This window comes from Pteropus alecto, unplaced genomic scaffold (assembly GCF_000325575.1).
Source record: "Pteropus alecto unplaced genomic scaffold, ASM32557v1 scaffold22, whole genome shotgun sequence".
Taxonomy (NCBI): Eukaryota; Metazoa; Chordata; class Mammalia; order Chiroptera; family Pteropodidae; genus Pteropus; species Pteropus alecto.
This window is the reverse complement of record NW_006434839.1, coordinates 10,006,374-10,029,553: the sequence shown is the minus strand read 5'-3', so window position 1 is coordinate 10,029,553 and position 23,180 is coordinate 10,006,374. Positions and strand designations below refer to the sequence as shown.

The window sequence follows — 23,180 nt, the reverse complement described above, 5'->3', positions numbered from 1 at the left end:
ATAAAAAATATTGTATATATTATTAAATAAATATAAAGCAAAATGACAAGATACCATATCTCCTAAGTCTGTGTGTTCCCAAACATGAAGCTCATCCTTTCACTAGGTAGTTCAGATACTTAATGGACTGGGAGTCAGCTTTAAGAATAGAATCTCAAATGTTCAGAGAAAGGGCAACAGAGAACAAGCAAATCAGTTCTCTACAGATAAAGAAAATAAAGTCCCTGAGAAGATGAGACAATTTTCATTCAGAATCCTCATTTGTAGAACTTAATTTGCCTTACACAGATGGAGCCTTGATTTGGTTTTGTTTTAAATACACTTTATTTTAGCAATGAGAAGCTCAATATTTTCTTAGCTAAAATCTGAAGATTTAAAAATTTCAGAAAAATTTCAGCGAAGGGGACCTTAAAATGTCCCCCAAATCGGAGTCTTTTCTGGAATGACCTTACTTGAAAACATTACCATGTGGTGACGGAAGGAAATCTAACTATGGGAGGTGAACACATAGTGTAAACATATAACTGCCTTACTGTTAAAATGCATAGCTGAAACTTAGTGGATATCGTTAACCAATGTCACCGTTAAAAAAAAATTACCAGTATTTCTGAAAAGGGAAAAAAAAAAAAAAAGGGCAACTAAACCAAAAATAAAACTTGCACCCTCTAATGCCTATTATTATCTAGGGTTTTTTTTTTTTTTTAAACTAAATGAAAATATAGGTGGCTACTCTATGAATTTCCTTGGACAATTCTATGAAGAATGGGACTTAGAAAAATCCCAAATTGCTTCTTGTGCGAATGTAACAAGTAGGGCCAAAGTGAAAGAAGAGCTGTCTTCTCATTCCAAGGGATCTATTTGTCTTGATGCTGCCTCAAACACTGGTCAAATGTGCCTCTTTTCAAATATTTCTATTTTACAATAAGAACAAAAGATCGGAATGACCGCTAAAGAAACTTGGCAAACTTGAATATCACACAAGCTACTAAGTAAACTATCAATGAAAAATTACCCAGGACGATACTGCCAGTACTATATATTACAGGGTCAAGAATTATAACTTTAGCTTGAATTCCAGAAGGGCTTAAAAACTGTTGGCATCCAAAACCAAGTTATTTTGTTTTGGTCACTGAATCATAATGAAAATGCAACCAAATCCTGATACTCTCGGCACTACAGTATAGTGCTCACTTTTTCTCCCCTCTGCTAAGATGCAGAAAAAAAGGAAGAAGGAAGAAAAGGGGGTCTTTACAAGGAGAGAATAAAGCACTTACACTTCATAGGACTTTCTAGCCACAGATGCCAGGTGCTACCCACTGAAATCCAGGCTTGGATTAAGCTCCACATTTCTGAAAGGACCATCTCAACCGAAGCCTGGGGCTCAGTCAGCAGGAGGAAGCTGCAGCTCCCACTAACAGCACATTTCAAAGAGGCTGCAACAAGAGAACATTTTCCATTTAAGATTCTAATTCCAATCTCCCATTTCACAAAGCAGTAGCAGAACAGGCCTTTATATCAATGTGATGAATATGAAGTAGGCTAGAGCCCAGCGATCCTTTCACTAACATACGCTAAGTCTTTCATTATGCTTTACAGCAGATCCTAAAAGTACTTGCCCCTTTTTCCTTTTATGGTGTATTGTTGCTCCAAGACTCACTTCTACACCAACAGTTAAAAGTGCTGAATCAACCAAAATCACTGAGCAGGCCCTCAACAATGCAAGCACACACCCAAATAGGAGCCCCTAACGATTCATTACTTGCCAAGAATTAGAAGCAGATTAGGGTTGCTAGTTAATCCTACACAAAAACTCCTCAAATTAAGCAGAATTACTTAATACTTAACAGAGAACAGAAGAGCCCTGGCAAACAGAAAATGAAGTTCTCAAAATACAAATATTTCAGTAAGATTTGATAAGTAACATTAAGTGTCAGGTTGCTGTACTTTCCTAAGCAATATATTTATTACTTTCAAATATTTATAGCATATTGCAGGAAGGGAAACTAGGTCAGAGTACAGAGTGAAAAGAACTCCTTAAAAAAAAAACACACTATCAGTAAAACAACACTGTTTTAGATTATGCCCTGTAACAATGTAGTATAGAGCTAGAAAATCCAAATTTCCCAAATCAAGAAAAAAAAATCATTTGCTTGAGACAGGTAAAAAAAGAACAATTTACCTGAAATAGAGAGTGACTTTTTAATTGGTCAACTATCTTCAGTTTCTGTATCTAATCCTTTATAAGAATTCTACAAATTGCTAGATCTGTCACAATTACTTTCTCATGGTTCCTTTATAGATATCAGGAAGAGAAAATGGCTTGAAGTGATACTAAGAAAAATATAAGCTATGGGGCTCAAAAGATAACCATCAGTGTCTAAAAGTGATATTTTCCAAATAACTTGTTTTGCAAGATGGCCTGAAATACAGAAACCATGATGAAATAAAACTTAGCTAATACCTTTGAGACAGGAGGGCAACTTCCTACTGTTGAGGTAATCAGAAAGGCAACAGCAATTTCCACGTAAAGATGATGGTCATGTAAGGCTTCCAATAGCTTCCTATTACTGAAACAACCCCATGGTCTCAACCTCTAGGGCCCCTAGAATGGACTTCCAGAAATTTTTATTCCCAACAGGCAGAGACTATTGCCCTATCTCAGCTGTAGCTACAAAAGAAGTTAAAGACAGACCTTCGTCTCTCAACATCCCCTTAAGAATAAGAGAATAAAATCTCTGAGGGGGGAATAATATAGGAAAGAGGCATGAGAACTACATGAATTAACTAAATATTAAACCAAGTGGAATTCAGGCCTGCTATTTGCCAACACTCAGAATCTGGTTGATCAGCCATATAGCCAGACCGGTGGGGGAACCTACAGAACAAAGGAAGACTCCTGCGGAGAGTACTAACAATTATTTACCCATGCAACAAAAGAAAAACAGGAAAACAAAGACTTTAAGCTGTACTTGCACAAGTTAAAGATAAACTTGACCATTCATTCCATTCTTTACTCCTATTTATTATCGGTAATTTTTCATAGGAACTAAGAAACAGATATAAATCCAATTCCCCAAACACTCAGGGTCTCATTTTCTGAGAGGAGATCATGCTCTGTCTATGGAGCATTATTCCTTCTCTAACAAACTTTCTTTTGTCTTTAACTCCGGCTCACTCTTGCATTCTTGAACGAAACCAAGGATCCTCTCTCAGCGGCACAGGACTTAAGTCTGCACTGGTGGCGGAGGGGGGAGAATGGACAGGGTTCGCCCCATCCTGCATCACCTTTACCACAGCAGTAATGAGTAAACAACTCCCATCTCCAAAAGCAGAGTGTAAACAAACAAAAACATAAAGCCACTAGCAAGCTCCAAGGCCCACAGAATATCTCTATATGTGTAAAACTTTTCTGGAAACAAAAAAGCTCACTTATAGAGACAAGTTCAGCCAACTTGTATTTTCACAGTCACCTCCATAATAATTGAAAAATTAAAAGGGAGTTATTTCCTTGATGAGAGGTAAGACATTCCTAGCTAAAAATAATTCTTTAAAACACCAGAAGCTATTGAAATAAATACTCGAACACTCAATACAACTTTGGAAGACTATAGTGCCCATATGATTGTTCTAACAAGCTCAACGAAATTAATAGACCAAATAACAGCATTGCCCACTGTGGTCTCCTCAGTTTCTGATGAAATGTGTTTCTGAGACAAGCGTTTTCAAACAATCCTATGTTGTAATGACCTCTGGCAAATGAATTTTTACTCAAATATGTAACCTGGTTACACATAATGGTACTGAGAAATCTTGCCAAATTTTTTCATGACAAGTGTAAAGAATTTCTATCCAAATTTAAAACTCTCAGTCATCTATGTATGTAAATATTAACTTGAAGAATGGTTCTAAAAAAGACCAATTTGGGTCCATAAAATCCACTTGGGTTGGAAGTGACTGAAGCATTCATCCCTTAATAATAGCTTCACTGTGGGCCTTACTTATTACACCAGGCAGCCCTACTTTAAAAGTAGGAAAAGCCAAGTTTGAAACCATTTCATTTGAAGCAAATGGGTAACCCATGTGAGGGCTTCCTGAAAGACAAAAATATAGAAAATGTATTTCCTTTAATCACTGGTCTCTATTCTTGCCTATCTGAGCAATTTATAACAATTCATATAAACCAGAAGAATGAGGATATTATCAGACCTATTCAGCATGTTAAAACCAAGGTGAAGATTCAAGTTTTTCAATCTTATAAAAATGTGAGGTATCTAGCTTGAAGTACTGTAAAAATACACTAAAGTGTTAGAAAACTCTTCATGTAAAAACTCTTTATGTAAAAACATATATTTTCAAGTCCAGTTTCAAGTATATACATCTTTCTGTTTTGGATCTGTTTAAATGGAATTACATAATGGTTGAGACAGAAAATACAACAAGGAAATAATAAATACAGAGAAAAACTGAAAAGAATTGTGCTATGGGCTTGAGAAAAAAATAAGTAAAAATTATAATGTGAACTGCTAGTTTGTTATCAAGAGATAAAAATACATATAAACCAGAAGAATGAGGATATTATCAGACCTATTCAGTTCTATAGTATTTTCATTTGGGGAACTCTACCAGAAAGAAGAAAATTAAATCAATATTTTTAAAAGGTTCTGCATATCAAACACTACAAAATTACCCCCTTTAGAAGGGCTGTGAACTTCTAATAGAGAAATAAATTTTCTCTCTAGGGCTTCACATGTCCAGCAGTAAAACACTCTCTGATAATATTTCAGTACCAGGGAACAAGCTAGAGAAATATAGGAGAGGTAATCTAAGCAATCTCAACTTCCTATGAATTAAATTTATTTTTAAGTTCAACAGAGCTTAAAATTCTATAAAATCTGGAAAACTGTATGGCAATTTCTCAAAAAAAAAAAAAACAAACAAACACACACACATAGAATTACCATATAATCCAGCAATTCTCCTTCTGGATATATACTGAAAATAAAGGAAAGCAGGAATCCTTATTTTTATACTCATGTTCATAGCAATATTATTTATAATAGCCAAAATATGAAAGTGACCCATGTGTTCATCAATAGATGAATGGATAAACAAAATGTGGCACATATATTATTATTCAGCCTTATAAAGGGGTGAAATTCTGACACATGATACACATGAATGAACCTGAGGATATTATGCTAAGTGAAATAAGCCAGTCACACAAACACACACAAAAACAAATACTGTATGATTCCACTTAAATGAGGTACCTACTCAAATTGAGGAATACAGAAAGCAGAATGGCGATTCCTAAGAGTTAGAGGTATGGAGAAATGGGGAGTTAACTGTGTTTAAAGGGTACAGAGTCTCAGTTTTAGAAGATGAAAGAAGTCTGGAGATGGTGATGGTTGCACAACAACATGAATGTACTTAAAGCTCCTGAAATGTACTTTTAAAAATGGTTAAAATAATAAATTGTTATGTTTTGCCACAATTTTTAAAAAGGAATGAAATCCTCACACATGCTACGAGACGAGTGAACCTTGAAAACATTATGCTACGTGAAATAAGCCAGATACAAAAGGACAAATATTGTATAACTGATTCTACTATAAGGTACCTGGAGGACTCAAATTCATAGACAAAAAGTAGAATGGTCATTGCAGGGGCTGGAGAAAGGAGGAAATGGAGAATTATTAACAGATATAGAGTTTCAGTTTGGGGAGATGAAAAAAGTTTTAGATAGGGGTGGTGGTGACAGTTGCACATATACTTAATGTCATTGAACTGTACACCTAAAAATGGTTACAATGGTAAATTCTGCTATTAATATTTTACCACAAAAAAATCTATTAAATACATTTTCTATTCCCCTCATAAACATCAGTGCAATCAACAGAAAGCAATGCTGAAGAAATATTTGGAAGGCTTTGGAAGAAAACTGTGTTATTAGAAAATGGAGCCAGTGTCTTGATAATTTTATATTCTGAATCAAATCATCTACTCTGGTCCAAGTCCTGGGAAGACGTGAAATAAACTAATCCATATATGGATGAATGCCACCAGATAACATACTACAATGTCCACAGAAATACTGTCACAAGTTTCATTCACAAGCTCCAATACACCAAAGACATAAAATGTCTATATTTGCACTATCCACGACCCGATTTTAACTTTTATTTAATTTTAATTAATTTGAATTTAAATAGCCACAAGAGCCAGCTCGCTAATGTCTAGCAATCATATTAGATGACACAGCCACACTGGTAAACTCTTTGGGAAAAAGGTCTTTGGTTTTTATCATTTACTTACATACTCATAGTTTCCAGCAATGTAAGACATATAGCACAGATGACCCTTTGAACAACATGAGTTTGAACTGCATGGGGTTGAACTGTCCACTTATACATGGGTTTCTCTTCAGTAAATACTATAAATATATTTTCCTTATCATTTTATTTTCTCTAGCTTATTTTATTTTAAGAATACAGTATATCATACATACAACACCCAAAACATGCGTTAATCAACTGTTACTGGTAAGACTTCCAGTCAACAGTAGGCTATTTGTAGTTAAGCTTTTGGGGAGTCAAAAGTTACACGTGGATTTTCAACTGCAATGGGTCAGTGCCCCTAAACCCCCGTATTGTTCAAGGGTCAACTGTATTCCTATGTTCATTGGAACTGATCCATGTAAGTTGTTTAGGAATGTTTTCTATTTTCTAGAAGGCTTTCCTTTCAAAAGCATGTTATGTTTTAAGGATCACTTGATTGGAGAATGAAAGAATAAGCATTAAAAAAAAAAAAAAGCCTAGATTTTCAAATAAATCAAACCAATGACTACAATTGCTAGAAAAAGACAAGACCCTATATTTTAAAACTAGGCTAAAGAATCAAATTCCAAAGAGGAAAATGACTAGGAAAGAAGTTTAAATCTGATACTCCATGACCCATGACGTTCTGGATATTAAGAAAATTCCCAAGGATATGTGATAAATCAAATGTGACAATGCCAACTTAGTCTATCAAAGCATGATTTGATGTTATTTGATTTACATTTTATGTTTACCATTCCTTTTCAATTTCCAGATTGAACTATAGAACGTTTGAAGTAAACTCTAACCCAGATTCTGTAAAAGTAGTCTCCTCCTTATACTGTAAGTTAGAAACTCAGAAAAAATGAGTAGCATAATTCATTCACCCTATAAAAAGATGGTCTTTCCTTCCATTGCTTTCTACATTATCTATTAATTTTGGTTACTGGAGAGAGACAAAGGAAACTGCTGGGTGTTAGAATAGTCTACTGATAGGCTTCCTTTAAGATCTGTCTCAAAAATAATTCCTTTCTTTTAAAACACTTTGAAGATATCAGTAATATCCACCTATCAAATAAAACAAAACCATAGCTATAGGTTGTTTCCAAGAATTTCTGGCGGATAAAAAGTTTAGAGTAATGAATACAGATTCTTCAGAAAATGGCTGTTGTATGCAAATATTAGTGAAAGAGAAAAGATGCTAACCCATATCCAAATTATACTATTCTATCAAATCTACTGTCACTAGGTGTCTATAACTATATTTAATGACTAAGATTAGTAAAGAGCAGGGTGGAGAGTAGAAAGGATAATAGTTTTCAAATGTGTTTTCTTCCTTCAAAGTGGTTTTAAAACAAACCAGGTAAATTGTTCCTTACCAAATTAAAACTGATAATTAAAACATTATGCTTACTACTATACTAAAACACACTTTTGGTTAAAAATGTCACTTAGTGACTACTTCGAAAAAGCCTTGAGTCAAAAAGTTCCTCTCCCTTTCTATACCCAAGTCTTTCAAAGTATATAATGAAGGCAAATATAAACATCTCATAAAGGTGTGGTTTTTTTGTTTTTTTTTTTTTAAAAAGGATGAAAAGACTGAAAATTCCAACACAGGAGGCTGAATAATATTGTTTATTTTCAATTACTCATGCTATGGTAGAGAGTAGCTGCAAAAACAAATGAAATTCATAAAGACAAATTTGAGTTATCCAACTGCCCCTTTGGAGGTGCCCGCAAGCTGCTATTCATTCAACAAACACTTTTAAGAACCTCTGTGTCAGGCATCTTGATTGTTTCTTTCTATTTAATAACCATGGTTTATTCCTTCACTACAGATATCAGATTATACAAACAAAAGGGTCCTACAGTCTACAAAGAGAGACAAAACAAATTTTCAAAAGGTAAAAAAAAAAAAGATATAATTAAATAAAGTCTTCTAGGTGTTCAGTGGGGGCAGAAATGACTTTTGGTGAAAAAAATCAGTTAAGACTTAAAGAAGAAAGTGGAATTTAGGCTGGGCTTTGAAAAGATAAGTTACTTTCTTCATTTCAAGAAAGCACTGGGAAAGAATAACAGTAAAAGCACAGAGGCACGAAAGAGTCAAAGAAATCACAAAATTGGAGAAAGGTGGCATTCCCCTCACCACCTGCTCTCCCCCAAACCATATGCTTACTATAGGAGATACTATAGCTATTTGAAAGCTGGTGGGAAGGACCCAGTAAAGAGGGAGTCTGAAGATGCCAAGTGAGACACAGGATAACTAAAAGATCAAGGTTCCTGAAAATTCAGAAAATGAGATGCAAAGTACCTAGATCAGAAAGAAGGGAGAAGCAATTGGATATACCCATGCTGAAGTTTTACCAAATCAGAGGTGAAGGGTTGATGGTATATTTAAGAAAATGACTAGAATGTTACACCTTGGAATCCAAATTGGATAAAGTAATGGCACAACTTAATAAAGAAAAAGCAGGGGCCAATCAATGGAATAAGGTTTTGATGAAATTCAAAAACAAATGCAGGGACTTATGTTTAACAGGACGAACTGTTTGACACATGTTTGCCCTCAGGTCCCTTCCAAAAATCCACTAAAATCAAAGTGAAGAGATTTAAAAAAAAAAAAAAAAAGCTGGTTTTGGGGAGGTGGGGGGAAGCCACAAGAACAAAGACAATGGAAACATGACTGATATTAACACAACTGTAGAAACTAGAAAGCTAACGGATGAGAGTTAACTGTTTTAACAAGTCTGAGAATGTTGAAATAAGCCTGGGGACTAAGAGGGAGGATGTGATGAGAATACCACCAAAGGGCAAATTGATACATCTGCAAAATCCCAGTTAGGCTAAGAAATTACAAGTACTAGATACATCTGAAGGCAGATGCACAGGTGGGTTCAAAATCTGTATAAGCAGTTAGACGCCTAGATTTTCTCCCTGACTCAGAGTGACAAGGCTACTATCCTCCTACCATCACAGAAGACTCAGATTTACTTAGGAAAGATTGAAATAGAGGGACTCCAGACTCTTGGACAACACTCAACTAAGGACATATAGTGAAAACAGGAGATTAAGTTAAAGCCCCCTAGCTCATTCTCCCACCTGCCTCTGGCAGTCTAGCTTATAATACCCAGGCAAAAGACTAAAGGACTTCTCTCAGGGTTAAGTGGTCCATGAAAAAAGACTCACAGAAAGACAATGAGAGAGAAGGGGTGAAGGTTCCCTTCTCAATTGCCCATCAAATGAGGGAGTAATCCAAGAAAAAGATCATGGGATCCAGGATTCAGTGCATACAACACAAGAAAGAGGTGAAGGGAATTCCCTAGTTAAATAAAGATCTCAGAACAGTAATGGTGCAACAGACCTGGAGAATAACCAAGCTGGATTTGAACAAGGGGATGGAAGGCTCCCAAGAAAGGTTTCTTTCCACCAAAAAAAGGAAACAGATTGCCAGTTTGATCATACAAAGAGGATATTTACTGACAGAAAGTTTGGGATGAATTCCTATAGATACATAGAAAACGAAGCAAACGTAAAAAAGAGAAAAAGTTAATGTTTACGATCAGAAACCTGCACAAAAAAGGAACTATTACCATGGCATACATGCTACACAGTTCACAGTGTGTACTGACTTAACTAAAAATGTGATATAATTATGTCAAAGAGAGAGAAGAGGAAGTGGAGGAAGCCTAAATCCTCATCTTTCATGGGAAGAAGTCTATACATAATTGCTCTTTTTCATCCTAGGCATTTTTCTTGTAAAATTTCTATTTTAGAACTTTTTAAAAGTTTTTAAAAGTTTAAAATTTCTTCAATTTTTAAAAATAAAACTTCTTAATTTTGATAATAATTAAAATTACATAAGGCTTCAAAAAATAAAAACTATTATATGAGGTTACTTGAGATTCTTGAGCCAGCAAACTGGTTGAACTAGCGATCTGAGCTGGGTGACTTTTTAATAATAACAAGATCCAGGGTGTGACTGTGTGACCAGGTGGTTGAATTAATAATTTGAGAGGCTGGTGACTTTTTAGTAATGACAAGATCCAAGATATGACTGTGTGAACAGGTGGCTGAGAGAAAGAGGTAAAGGAATTAAGAGGCCAAAGTGTTATCTGAGTTGTCAATCCAGATGCTGAAGTTGCCTAAAAACGACATATGGCTGTTGCTAGATATTTTCCAGGTCCACTTTTCCACCCTTTCTACTATGTTTTCTGCACCAGAATGCTGAGCTATAAGGACTCTATCAACAGGTTCCTATGTCCCCTAGTTTCTGGTTGGGTTTGCCCAATAGGGAATCCCAGGAAGAGGTTAGAAGAAGGTCAAGATATTTATTCTCAAGCTTCCTCCTTGCAAAGTTGCCTCATGCTGGCTGTGTCCCTTAAACAAAAAATTAGTGCTCCTCTAAAGATGGCCAACTCCATAGTTTCCTTTAGAGTTCAACTAACCCATTCCCTATTGTATCCCTTCTAAAGATGTTAACAATCTGGCTACACACACTATCTCTTTAGATACCACATGATGCTCGCATCTTTATAAATAGTATCTTTATAAAATAAACCCTCCTCGAATTATCCTATTTCAAGTGTGCCATATGTTCCTGTTGGGACCCTGATTATAAACAGTGGTGATGGTGATGATGTAAGGTTACAACAGAGAATAGTGAAAAGTAGTAAGAGCAAAGCGACTACCGTTTAAATAACAATTACTAACATATTTTGAGGTCAAGGTTCCAAGAACTTTTCTAAGCTCTTTGTAGGTATTGACTCATTTAATCATCACAAACATCCTGTGTGGCAAGCAGAGATTTCTGACTGGTTTATTTCCATATAGCAATGCCTAGCATAGCTGCTGGTACATAGTACGGACTCAAACACTGATTTAAAATACACATACGCAGGTTTGGTAGGGAAGAGCTTTGGTATGGTGTAGAATATCGCCTATTTATTTTTTATTATTTATTATTATTTATGCCTACAGCACCTGGTCTTCCTAGGTGGTCTCTCATCCAAGTACTAACCAGGCCCGACCCTGCTTAGCTTCCGAGATCGGACATGGGGCTTGTTCAGGGTAGCATGGCAGTAGACCAGGGAAGGTGGCTCCACTGGGGTGGAAACCCAGGACCTTCTGCGTGTAAAGCAGCCGTGCTAACTGCTACACTATGGAACCACATCCAAATATCGCCTATTTATACTTTGAAAACTATATGAAAATCAGGAACTTGTCACTTCTCAGATCACAAAAACTAAACACTGAATAAGACCGTATGTGAATGATTTTCTTGTGTAGCTTACGGTGAATTTTTTATTCCTTTATCTTCCCATAGGTTATCCAGGACTTGGGTTCCCAATTTTTTTTTAATGTGATATTCAAAGTTAAAGTTGCAAAATTTTAAATATTATGCACTTGCAACCTAGGAGCTGATTTGAAAGTGCAGAGCACCTTTAAGTACCAGTTACTGAGTTTTAAAAAAGAAATAAAAGGGAAGAGCAAATGTTTTTTAAATGTTTGAGTGTATAAAATGCAAAAATAAGAAAGGTAAAGTCAGCGAAATCAAGTACGCACACTCAGAAAGATATAAAGTACAGCAAAGCTGAGCATGAAAATTAGAGAAGCATAAGACACGTGAATCAAAGAATGCATAAATAGGTGTAAATTGCAATTAAATCCCTTAAAGGATGCTCACAGTTACGTGGAATTACCAAGGCATCTATGATGCTCATATCTTATCAAGAACAGAAAAGACCAGGTTAGAGAACCAAAATGCAGCAAAATGAGAACTGCAAAGATTCTTCTGAAACGAGAATTGATTATCTTTTTTACATTACGTTGCACTCCAAAAAACGGGGAAAATTCACGTGAATAGGAATCTAGAAACCTGAGAAGTTTCGAGATTAACTCAAACTAGAGTGAAAAATCAGCAAGAACAGTGAGGTGTAAGGCTACGACTTGGACACAACTTGGACGCAACACTTGGACACCGAAGGGAGACAGATAAAACATCTTTAAGTGGAAGATGGAGAAAGACTGGGATTGAATTTGGTTGAAGGAAGATAAAACGGAAAAGCAGAGCCTAAGAAGCAAATTGCAGGAGTAAAACTTAAAGAGAACCACACATTGATGCCACAGCAAAGTATAGGACCTACAAATCAGATTCTACGGGGTGGGGAAAGGGCCAGTTCGCGACAGACCAGCTGCGACTAGTTTCCGAAAAGCCGCGTAGATGCAGCTTCGCAGCCCCACCCCGCGGCAACAGCTCCTCCCCAAGGAGGACCTCACGAGGCCAACTGCCGGGCTCGGGCTCAGGCTCAGACTCAGTCTCAAGCTCAGGCTCGAGCCGAATTCCCACCCCGCCCTTGCTCCGCAGGGCAGAACGGCCTCTCTGGGCCCCTCACCGAACGCTGCAGCTCCCCAAGCCAAAACGAGGCACGCTCCTTTCCGCTAGGATCTGGGTCGTGGTAAAGCGCCTGCACTGCCTGGTACACAAGCTGCAATGTCGGCTTTGCCCCTTCCATGGTGGTGGCGGTGGTGGCAGCAGCGACGGCTCTGGCTCTTCTCCCGAGGCTTCTCCCGTTGCTCCGCCTTCGCGCTTCCTCACTGTGTCGGCCACAGCCGCTCCCGAACTGGCGCCATCTCCTCTTTGGCCGTTACCAGGGCAGAGGGGTTCCCCGTGGAAGTTATCCCCTCGGAAACAGAGGTTAGATCGTATTCAGGTTCCTGGCCTTTTTTCACATCCTCCCACTAGACTCTAGACTTTTGAGACCAGATTCCGGTGCTCGCCTCTTCACTAGCTGACTTACCCTCAGAAGTCTATACTCGCACGACACAAACCACGCAGTGTATCTAAACCGCGTTAACCCGGACCGGAAGCGGCAGCACCGATACCTCCTGTACACTTCCGCCTGGTGCAGTGCAAACGGCCTCCTCCCCTGTACGCCTCCTCCTAGTCTCCCCGCCCTCTCCCGGAAGTGGCCCTGCAGGGACAGGGACCGGAAAGAAGCAGTAGCATGTGGTTCTCTCGGTTCCTTGCGTCGGCCGGAGCTTTAGGACCGACGTGTGTCCCATACCTGAGCTGTTCTCCTCCCTTTGGCGATGGATCCGAGGTCTTTCTTCACCTTCAGACTTCTCCCTTTCCAGAGAATCCTTTCCTACCCCAAAATGCATCAACCCAACCATCAGATTGTCTTCTGTACTGGCAATCTAAAGATGACTTATGACAGAATTTCTATGCTAACTCTAGTGGAAAAGACAGACACATAATCAAATAACTGTTGTACAAACTTGAAATATGTACCACATTGAAATAAGCCCACAATGCCTAGAATGCCTGTTCAGCCCCTTTCAACTAAGTTCTTAGCCCCAAAAGGGTATTTCTATTGTTCAAGGAAACAACTCCAGAGTATTTGCATACATCCTTATGGTCATTCTCACATTGAATTATATTTTTGTGTATGCCTTTCTGAATTAAAAAATCATTGCCTAACAACTCTCAATTCACTAAATAGAAATCTTGAAATCTGTACTACGAAGAAATCTGGGACAAAGGATAGCAGTATGTCAAATTATTTCCCAGCAATTTCTCATTGCTATTCCTTTGCAATAAAAAATGCTACTATTTAATGAATGCTTGCAGTGTGTAAAGCACTGTAGTTATAAGATCTCATTCTTTTAATAACTATACCAACTAAATCCCCATTTTACAGAAGTAGGTAATATAATTTGCCCAAGGTTACACAGTTCTTAAGTGAAAGCCAGCATATGAATCCAAATCAGTTTCACTCTAAAGCATATTAAACTACTATCCTGTGATTTAGTTTTTTTCTGAATAGTTATTCTCAAGGGATTTTCATTGCCAACATCACAATGAAAACAGTGTTACTGCACGGTTGATGTAATTTCAGAGAAGAAACAAAACTTAGATATTTTGGTTACCTAATTTATCTGTTCATTAAAAAGAAATTTAGTAAAACCACCTTGGTCTGCCCTCATGGAATTTACAGTCTAATGCAAAGAAAAACAAGCAATTCAATTCAGTTAAAAAGTTCTATGAATATCCACAAGCAAAAGAATGATGTTGGACCCACCTTGTACCATACTGAAAAAAAAAAAAAAAATTCCTAGAACCTAAATGTAAGAGGTAAAACTTTTGGAAGAAAACAGGAATATAACTTTGTGACCTTGGATTAGACAATGTTATTATTATTATTATTATTTTAGATATGGCACCAAAACACAACAATAAAATGAAAAATAAATAAATTAGACTTGATCAAAACTTCTGTGTGTCAAAAGACACTTAAGAAAAATGACAACCCACAAAATGAGAGAAAATATTTGCAAGTCATATGTCTGATAAGGGATTAGTGTCTAGAATATATAAAGAACCTTTGCAATTCAGCAATAAAAAGAAAATTCAATTTTTTTTAATGGGCAAAGGATTTAGATAGCTATTTCTCCAAAGGACATATGTAAATGCACATGTAAAGAAGCTGGGAAACGTCATTAGTTATCAGGGAAATTCAAATTAAAACCATACCGAGATACCACTTCACCCTCACTAGAATGGCTGAAATAAGAAAGATAGATGATAAATGTTGGCAAGGAAATGGAAAAATTGGAACCTTCACATACTGCTAGTAGGATTGTAAGTCGGTGCTTTAGAAAACAGTCTAACGATTATCCCTCCAAAGTTTAAACTTAGTTACCATATGACCCAGCAGTTCCAATCCTAGGTATATACCCATGAGGAATGAAAATATAAGTCCATACGAACACTTGTATGTAAATGTTTATACCAGCATTATTCGTAATAGCCAAAAAATAGTAATAATCCCAAGGCCTTCAACTGATGAATGGATAAATGAAATGTGGTACATCCATACAGTGGAATATTAACTATTAAAGGAATGAAGTATTGATACATACTACAATGTGAATAAACCTTGAAAACATTAGCTAAATGAAAGCAGCCAGACAAAAAAGGCCACATATTATATGATTCCATTTATAGAAAATGTCCAGAAAAGGCAAATCTCTAGAAACAGAAAACAAATTAGTGGTTGTCAGGGGGAGGGGAAGAGAAGAGAGATGAAATGTTCTAGAATTAGATGGTGGTAATGGTTGCACAACTTTGTGAATATACTAAAAACTCTTGGAAGAAAACAGGAATATATTTTCATAGTATGTACATTATATTTCAATAAAAGCATTTTTAAAAGTTCTATGATTAGGAATTTTTAAAATACCACGTAGATGTTTGGCCAACAGTTAGAAAAAAAAATGACAATAAAAAAACACATAGTATCTCACTCGTCTTTGTGCCCTCAAGCCATTGTCTAATATATAGTGGGTGCATAGTAAATGTTTTAAGTGACTTTTCTCTTAGCTCTATCTAGCTGCAGCATGAAATGGCTTAGTGGGTGGGAGGGTGGCAAGAACAGAAACAAGAAACCGTTGTGATAATCCTTGTGAAGAGTGATGGTGACCTCGAGAGAGCTATTGGCAGTGTGTATGGTGATATTTAAGATGAATTTAGAAAAAACTTTGAATAGCGATTGTTTGAGCTGTAGGGTTTGAGGAGAGGGAAGAGAAACCAGGTTCCTGAATATGGAACCCAGAAGAAGAAACAGCTTTTATGGTAGTGAGGAGGGGTGCAGGGGCAAAGATGATGAGTTTAATCTTAGACATATTGAATATTGAGGCACCTAAGAGACGGCCAATGCCAGCAGACAGTAGCATGTGTGAGAATGAAGGCAGGGACAGGGTTAAAGATACAGCTCTGCAAGTCATCAGCGTATATATACATGGTGAGTGAAGGCAAAGAGATGGTTGAGATGAACAATGGAGAAGAGGGACCAAAGCAGGTCCCTGAACATAAGTATTAAAGGATTGACAGAAGTAGAGGCTAGGAAGAAGTGGCCAGAGGGGAAAGTAGAGCCCAGGAGAATGTGCCGTGGACAGATCAGAAAAGTAGAGAGAATGGTATAGTGAACACGTGTACTCATCTTGAACACATTACTTGTCTTGAAGCAGCATCAAATGCCCCCGAGAAGTCAAATATTGTTAGAATAATAAATTTGAAATAGAATACTAGAAATATTTGAAATACCAAAATGTCTATAATTTTTGTCCTTAGGTACAATGGCCATACTAGGAACACTGCATTCTGATGCAAAGTTGGATGTACCCAACTCCACTCCCAACAAAAAAGGCCCCCACTCGCTTCTACAAGAAAATGAAATACATTTTCTTTAAGCAAGAGGGTGATTTCCTGAGGGAAAGAAGAAAAGTGAGAGTGAGTGTTTCCTTTACTCACTAGTGGTGAGCTTACCCAAAGGTTGAACGTCATACCTCAATAAACAAGATCTTCTCCAGTTTCATACAGTGTTGCGATGGGAATTTCCATAAAAGCTTAAATCTGCCATGGGATGGTGCTTGTGACTTGTGGTGAACTTCAGGTTACACTAAGTATGGATTGCAGCCCCAGAAAATCTTTCTTAATTCTCTTCTCTCGCCCCCTGACCCCCGCTCCCCCATCTTCCAAATACCAGGGTGAGACAAGCCCCTGCACTTTAGGGATAAGCTGTCTCTTAAGAAGAAGCATGGCAGAGGCCAACGGTTTTCCCCCCAAAACTATTCTCTTTTTGTTCGGGTTGTTCAAAACCTTCCTAGAGTTCCTTGAAGGAATACTCTTTTTTTTTTTTTTTCTTTCCTAATTCAAATTGAGTTTCTGTCACCTGCCATCAAAAGAATTTTGATGAATACTCTGCTGTCTTAGTTCAGACTGCCATAACAAAACACCATAGACTGGGTGGCTCAAATGACAGAAATTTATTTTCTTAGAGTTCTGGAGGCTGTAACTTCAAGACTAGGGTGGTCAGGTTCTGGTCAAGTTCCTTCTGGCTTGCAGATGACCGCATTCTCACTGTATGCTTACATGGCAGAGAGAGAGAGGGAGGGAGGGAGGGAGGGAAAGAAACAGACAGACAGACAGACAGACAGAAATCTTCCTCTTCTTATAAGTCCTATTGGAATAGGACACCACCCTGATGATCTCATTTAACCTTAATTACCTCCTAAAGTCTTTATCACCTTATCATCAGATACAGTCTCATGGGAGGGCGGGGGATTAGGACCTTAATATATAAATTGGTGGTGGGAGGGTTGTAATTTAGTCCACGGCATCTGCCATTACCTCTATTGGCCTTGGAGAGCTGGGAGAAGGCCCTCATCTTCACCCAAAAGAATCAGATAACATCAGACTTGTTTGGTACACAGTTGATAGTAAAAACTCAGGCACAGCTGGGCTGTCTGTGCCAGAGGCAGAGATAAGCTATTCTTAGCTAGAGGACAATACCCTTAGGTTGGATTGTATAGTTCCCTGCTGGAAACAAGCAGTGACAAATTTCTCAGGTAGTAAAAAGACACTTGCAGTTTAAAAAGGCATATGTATAAGAATGTAAGAAATTAAATTAATTGAAAAAATAAATTAAAAAAAAAAGAGAATGTTCATCCTAGTGTGGTTTACTCTAGTGAAAAAATGGAAATATCTTGAAGAGCCATCAGCAAAGAAGTGAACATTAGGGTATATGGCTACATTAGATGAATACTAGGTGGCCATTGAAAATAAAGTCAGAGCTGCTATTAATTTCATTACAAAATTATAGTAGTATTTCATATCAACAGATATTTTGATAGTAGTATTCTGGCTATACAGGAAAAAATGTCCTTATTTATTTAGAGATACATACTGTTTAGGAATGATGAGGTACAATAAAGGAAATATCTGGTGATTGTCCCTAGTTCCTGGCACAGTGCTTCAAAAACTCTTGGAATTTCCTAAGTAATAAGAATGTCTTAGTTATTGTAGTAAAGTCAGCACCTAGATAGCTTCAGGATGGGGGTTGATTGCTAGAAAGACCAATTAGAGGGTTGTAACTTTGGGCCAAACTGACCTCCCCAAAAGAGAAGAGCTGGAGATTAAGCTTAATCACATGACCACTAATTTAATCAATCTTGCCTAGTAACGAAACTAGGATCAAAACCCTGAACATTAAAATTCAGTGGAGCTTCCTGGTCAATGCGCAGATTGATGTGCTAGGAGGGTGACACACCCTGACTCCACCAAGAGAAGGCAGAGTGGAACTCTGCCTTTCTCCCAGAACTAGCCCTTCGTGTAGCCTTTATAATAAAACTTTAATCATATTGATAACACTTTCCCGAGTTTTGCGAGTTGTTCTAGCAAATTATCAAAACTGTAAGGGGTTGTGGGAATCCCTGAAGTTGTAGCCAGTTGGACAGGAGTGCGGGTGGCCTGGGAACCCCTGAAATAAGGCTTACGTTGAAGTGAGAGCAGTCTTGTGGGGGACTGATCCCTTAAGCCTGCGGAGTCTGATACTAACTCCAGGTAGATAGTGTCAGAATTAAATTGCAGTTCACCCAGTTAAGGTAGAAATGAAACCAGTAAGATGTCTATAATTTTGTCTAATAGACATAAGCTTCACCCCCACCCCCCACAAAATAGATGAAACCAATATGACAAACTGTCAACAATTGTTAAATGTAGGGAATAAGTAACTGTGTTCACTATACTATTCTCCCTACTTTTCTATATGTTTCAAATTTTCCAAACTGGAAAAAAGTCAAACTGGAAAAAAAAAAATCAAGTCAATTTTTATTTATTGACATGAAAAGATGTCAGAAAATATTTTGGAAAAAGGTACAGATTATGACCCAGCATGTGAAAATAACTATTGATATGAAATTATATATAACTTTATGTAGAGGCAAAAATAGATGTCTGGAAGAATGTTTGACAAAAATGTTAACATTGGTCTCTGGTGATAAGAAATTGAATATATACTAAACAAAGTATAGTTTATACTTTGTGTGTGTGTTTCGTCATAGCACGTGTCACCATTTGACATATTCCATATATATTTTTTTTTATTTTTGGGCTACTCCCTCCATTAACATGTAGGTTCTATGCAAACAGGGACTTTCTGTTTTAGTCACTGTTATTGATGCAGGACAGGACAAATTCAAGTCCTGCACTGAGAGAGAAGAGAGTTCTTGGCAGGGCATAAGAAAGAATTCAAGCACATGTCAAAGTTAGAGTCAAAAAGGACGTTTATTAGAGAAGGAGTAGCACTCCATAGACAGAGCGTGGTCTCCTCTCAGAGGCAGACAGTGAGAGCCTGAGAGACTCAGAGGGACGGACGAGAGAGACAAGGACGGTGAGAGAGACAGCGTAAAGGCACTGAGAAGGCCTCTTGGCAGGACATAAGAAAGAATTCAAGCACATGTCAAAGTTAGAGTCAAAAAGGACGTTTATTAGAGAAGGAGTAGCACTCCATAGACAGAGCGTGGTCTCCTCTCAGAGGCAGACAGTGAGAGCCTGAGAGACTCAGAGGGACGGACGAGAGAGACGAGGACAGTGAGAGAGACAGAGTAAAGGCACTGAGAGGGCTCTGGAGTGTGGGGGATTCAGTTTATATATAATTCTTTAGTTCCTGTGAGTGACATTTAAAGACTTTGTTTACCTATTTTCCTGTGATATGGACATATGGTGAGGAAGGATAAGAGTATACAGCATGAAAAGACAAGAATGTGCAGTGTGAGACAGGGCTGCTGGCAATTTCCAGCCTTCAATCCATCGGTTCCCCATGGTTTCAGCCACAGAGAATGAATGATTTTACTTTGTGTAAGGCAACACTTAAAGACTCTGTTTTTCCTGTTTTCCCTTCAGAGTATGGGGAAATGGGTTGTTAGCAACCCCAGCAGAAATCTTCCTTTGTTCTTCAGGTTTCCTTGTGATCTGGCTGCAGTGCTGACAGAGCATATTGCAGTCTCTGAATATAAGCTTGATTTAACACTTTAGTTCTCTTGCCTCCTCCCTACTGTATTATAACCCCAGAGCTTTGAATGGTGCCTGGCATACGGCAGGCACATAATAAATATTTGTTAAATGCATAAATATTTATATTATTTGGCTTTTCTTTAGAATGATTATTTACATTTTTAAGAAACATTTTATTAAAAACAACACAGCTCCCCCCCCCAAAAAAAACAATGACACTATAAACTTGAAGTAGTCATAACGTCAGGGGTCAGTGTTGACTGAATCTTGATAGCTGTTTTCTGAGAAAAGGCTACGCAGCTCAGACCTCTCCTGGCCCAACTTCTGACTACTCAACAACTCTTAGGGCATATATTCTAGCCCAAATTCCTCCACCTGCACAACTGGAGACAGCCCTACATCCAGCACCAAACAAACCTCTTTTCCCTCAAACCCATATTCAGACTCATGGGCTGAGGACAACATCTGCCTTTGACTTTCCAGCTCAGAGCTGCCCTCAGTCATGAACAGCTTTTCACATGATTTCACTTGCAAAGCAAATTCGAACTGGTGGGAGGGACTGGGAGAGGAGGATGGTGAATAGAGATCATGAATTTCTATGGAATTGTGAGAGCACAAATTAGCTGTCCACAGTTGAAAGGAGCCCTGTTTAAAGATGTTCTGAAGGACATTTCTGATATGCTGAAGTGGGAAAGCACTGAGCAGATGTGAATTTTTCTGATCATTAGCAAAGTGAGATTTATTACAGAAAAGGAAATATAGTACAGAGAACTCGGAGACAATCAAAGAGAAAAAACATACACAGTTCAGTAACGGTCCACCAAGCTGCCCTGACTCCTCCTTTCATCCCTCACTAATTTTTCCTTCTCCTGTTAAGCTCTTCCCTTTCGAGGAGAGGAAAAGTAGCTTTCTTCCAACAAGATTAACTTTTATGTCATATTACATCCACAGTTTACTGACACGTAGCCCAGTTTTACTTCAGAGTGTTAAGCAATGTATTGGGGCTGGTGTGATACGGGCCAAACTGTTGCCTAACCAGGCTGGACACTTTAATGTGGAACCTCCAGTTCTCCACTTGTCCAGGGAGAAAGAAATAACTCTCTTGTATGGCATGGTGGAAAGAGAGCTGTCCTAAAAATCAGTCCCAGCACCACTTCTTTCTAGCCAAGCAACTACTTTCCTTGGCTGGATTCTCCTGTCAAAAGGGGTCATGATACCTACCCATCCAACACACAAAAAAGACCAAGTAAGATCATGTAATAGTGCCTTGGAATTGGCTCAGTGTAAACACAATAAAGTAATTAAATATACTTTTACAGATGTAAGGAGTCAAACAATCACTGAGATACTTAGAAATCACAAGTTTTTACCCAAAACCAACAGGCTTTGCAAACACTGGAGGAACAGTGTGTTTAATGAGGTACTGAGGCAGTAAATAAGCCAAAGGCTCTGCTACTGCACCAGCTAAGCACCTGTATGTAACCACTGTCACACCCGTCACACTGAATTTACACTTCTGATATTGACGAAAGCCTCCTTTTACTTGTCTTGAAATATTGCTTTTCAAACTTCCCACCAAAGATGCCCTAAGGGCAGAGAAGTGGAAATATTCGAGTAGTCCTATACAGTCTATGATAACATGAAATAGTTTTGAAAGATTTTTATCTCAAAAATTCATGCAAATTTTATCTTATACGCCAAGATAGAGTCATGTTCATTTTAATATTAAAATAATTTTTAAGATAACAAAAGAGGCCTTTTACCACACAATCCAGCAATTCCATTTCTGGGTATATATCCAAAATAATTGAAAGCAGGAACTCAAATGAATATTTGTACACTCATATTCATGGCAGCATTATTATTATTAACCAAGCGGTGAGAGCAGCCCAAATGTCAATTGACAGATGAATGGATAAACAAAATGTGGTATATACTCAATGGAATATTATTCAGCCTTAAAAAGGAGTAAAATTCTGACACATGTTATGACATTGATGAACCTTCAGGACATTAAGCTAAATGAAATAAGCCAATTCACCAAAAAAAAAAAAAAAATACTGTATGACTCCACTTGTATGAGGTATCTAGGGCAGTCAAATTCTTAAAAACAGAAAATAGAATGGTGATTGCCAGGAGCTGAGGAAAATGGAGACTTGTTTAAGGGGTATAGAGTTTTAGTTTTGGAAGATGAAAAATTTCTGGAGATGGGTTGCATAAGAATGCGAATGTACTTAATACAACTGAACTATACACTTAAAAATAGTTAAGATGGACTTTTGAAAAAATGGCGTAGATGATAGAGGCTCTGTTCATTTCTCCAGCGACCAAATCAAAGTCGTGATGGAAACAAGGAGCAGCAGCAAGGAAAAATTGCCTGGGATAAACAAGCCATACAACTAGAGAGAAATCCAAGAAATCACCCCGCAACGGTAGAAAGTAGGACGGGACGAGGCTGCGTGGCTGCTTGGTCTCCAGCGGCTGAGACGGAGGCTGTGGCAGAAGCAGACGCCTCTTAAAGGGGCTGCATCAGCCAGCAGATTTTCACAGTAACAGACCTGCTCACTCTGAGCAGCAGTGTTGACTCGGCTGCGTGCAGGGGGCACCAGGGACTTACAGGGAGACATTGTCGGAGTGAGGGCCGAGGCGACACTCGCTCTGTACAGAAGTGCTGGCGGTATCCATTGTTCCCTGTTGAACCCTCCCCCACTACCAGTGTGCCGGACACAGGGCTGCCATAGCCGTGATATCATCAAACTGGATAATAGAGGTTGCTCCACCCAGAGGATTCCCTGAAACCCCACCTCTCCCAACTCGCAGCCCCACCCAAGCCACATACAGGTGTGTCCTCAGCAAGTCAGGTGCTCCTTGCTGAGGAGTGCCTCACACTGGAGGCAGCTGGCCTCAGTTTCTAGTGTGGCCTTTTGAGGCAACTATAAGCACAGCATCTGTGGATTGCCTGCTGAATCTTAACAGGTGGCCACGGAGGGATACAAGCTGGGGCTAAC

The 23,180-nt window shown here is 38.2% G+C and overlaps 1 protein-coding gene and 1 pseudogene across 2 annotated transcripts in view; both read right to left on the bottom strand.

Annotated features, from left to right (window-relative positions):
* Positions 1-13,227, bottom strand: part of TNPO3 (transportin 3) — a 74,531-nt gene extending 61,304 nt beyond the window's left edge. Inside the window, exon 1 of one of the 2 annotated variants that reach the window (XM_006910530.2) lies at positions 12,710-13,227. In XM_006910530.2, the coding sequence (XP_006910592.1) occupies positions 12,710-12,829 (120 nt within the window). In that variant the 5' untranslated portion in view covers positions 12,830-13,227. Of the gene's footprint in view, positions 1-1,274; positions 1,429-12,709 lie in introns of those variants that run through there. The other variant, XM_025045832.1, reaches the window with a different exon arrangement.
* On the bottom strand, positions 11,286-11,401 carry LOC112478821 (annotated as a pseudogene).
* Positions 13,228-23,180: the final 9,953 nt, after the last annotated feature.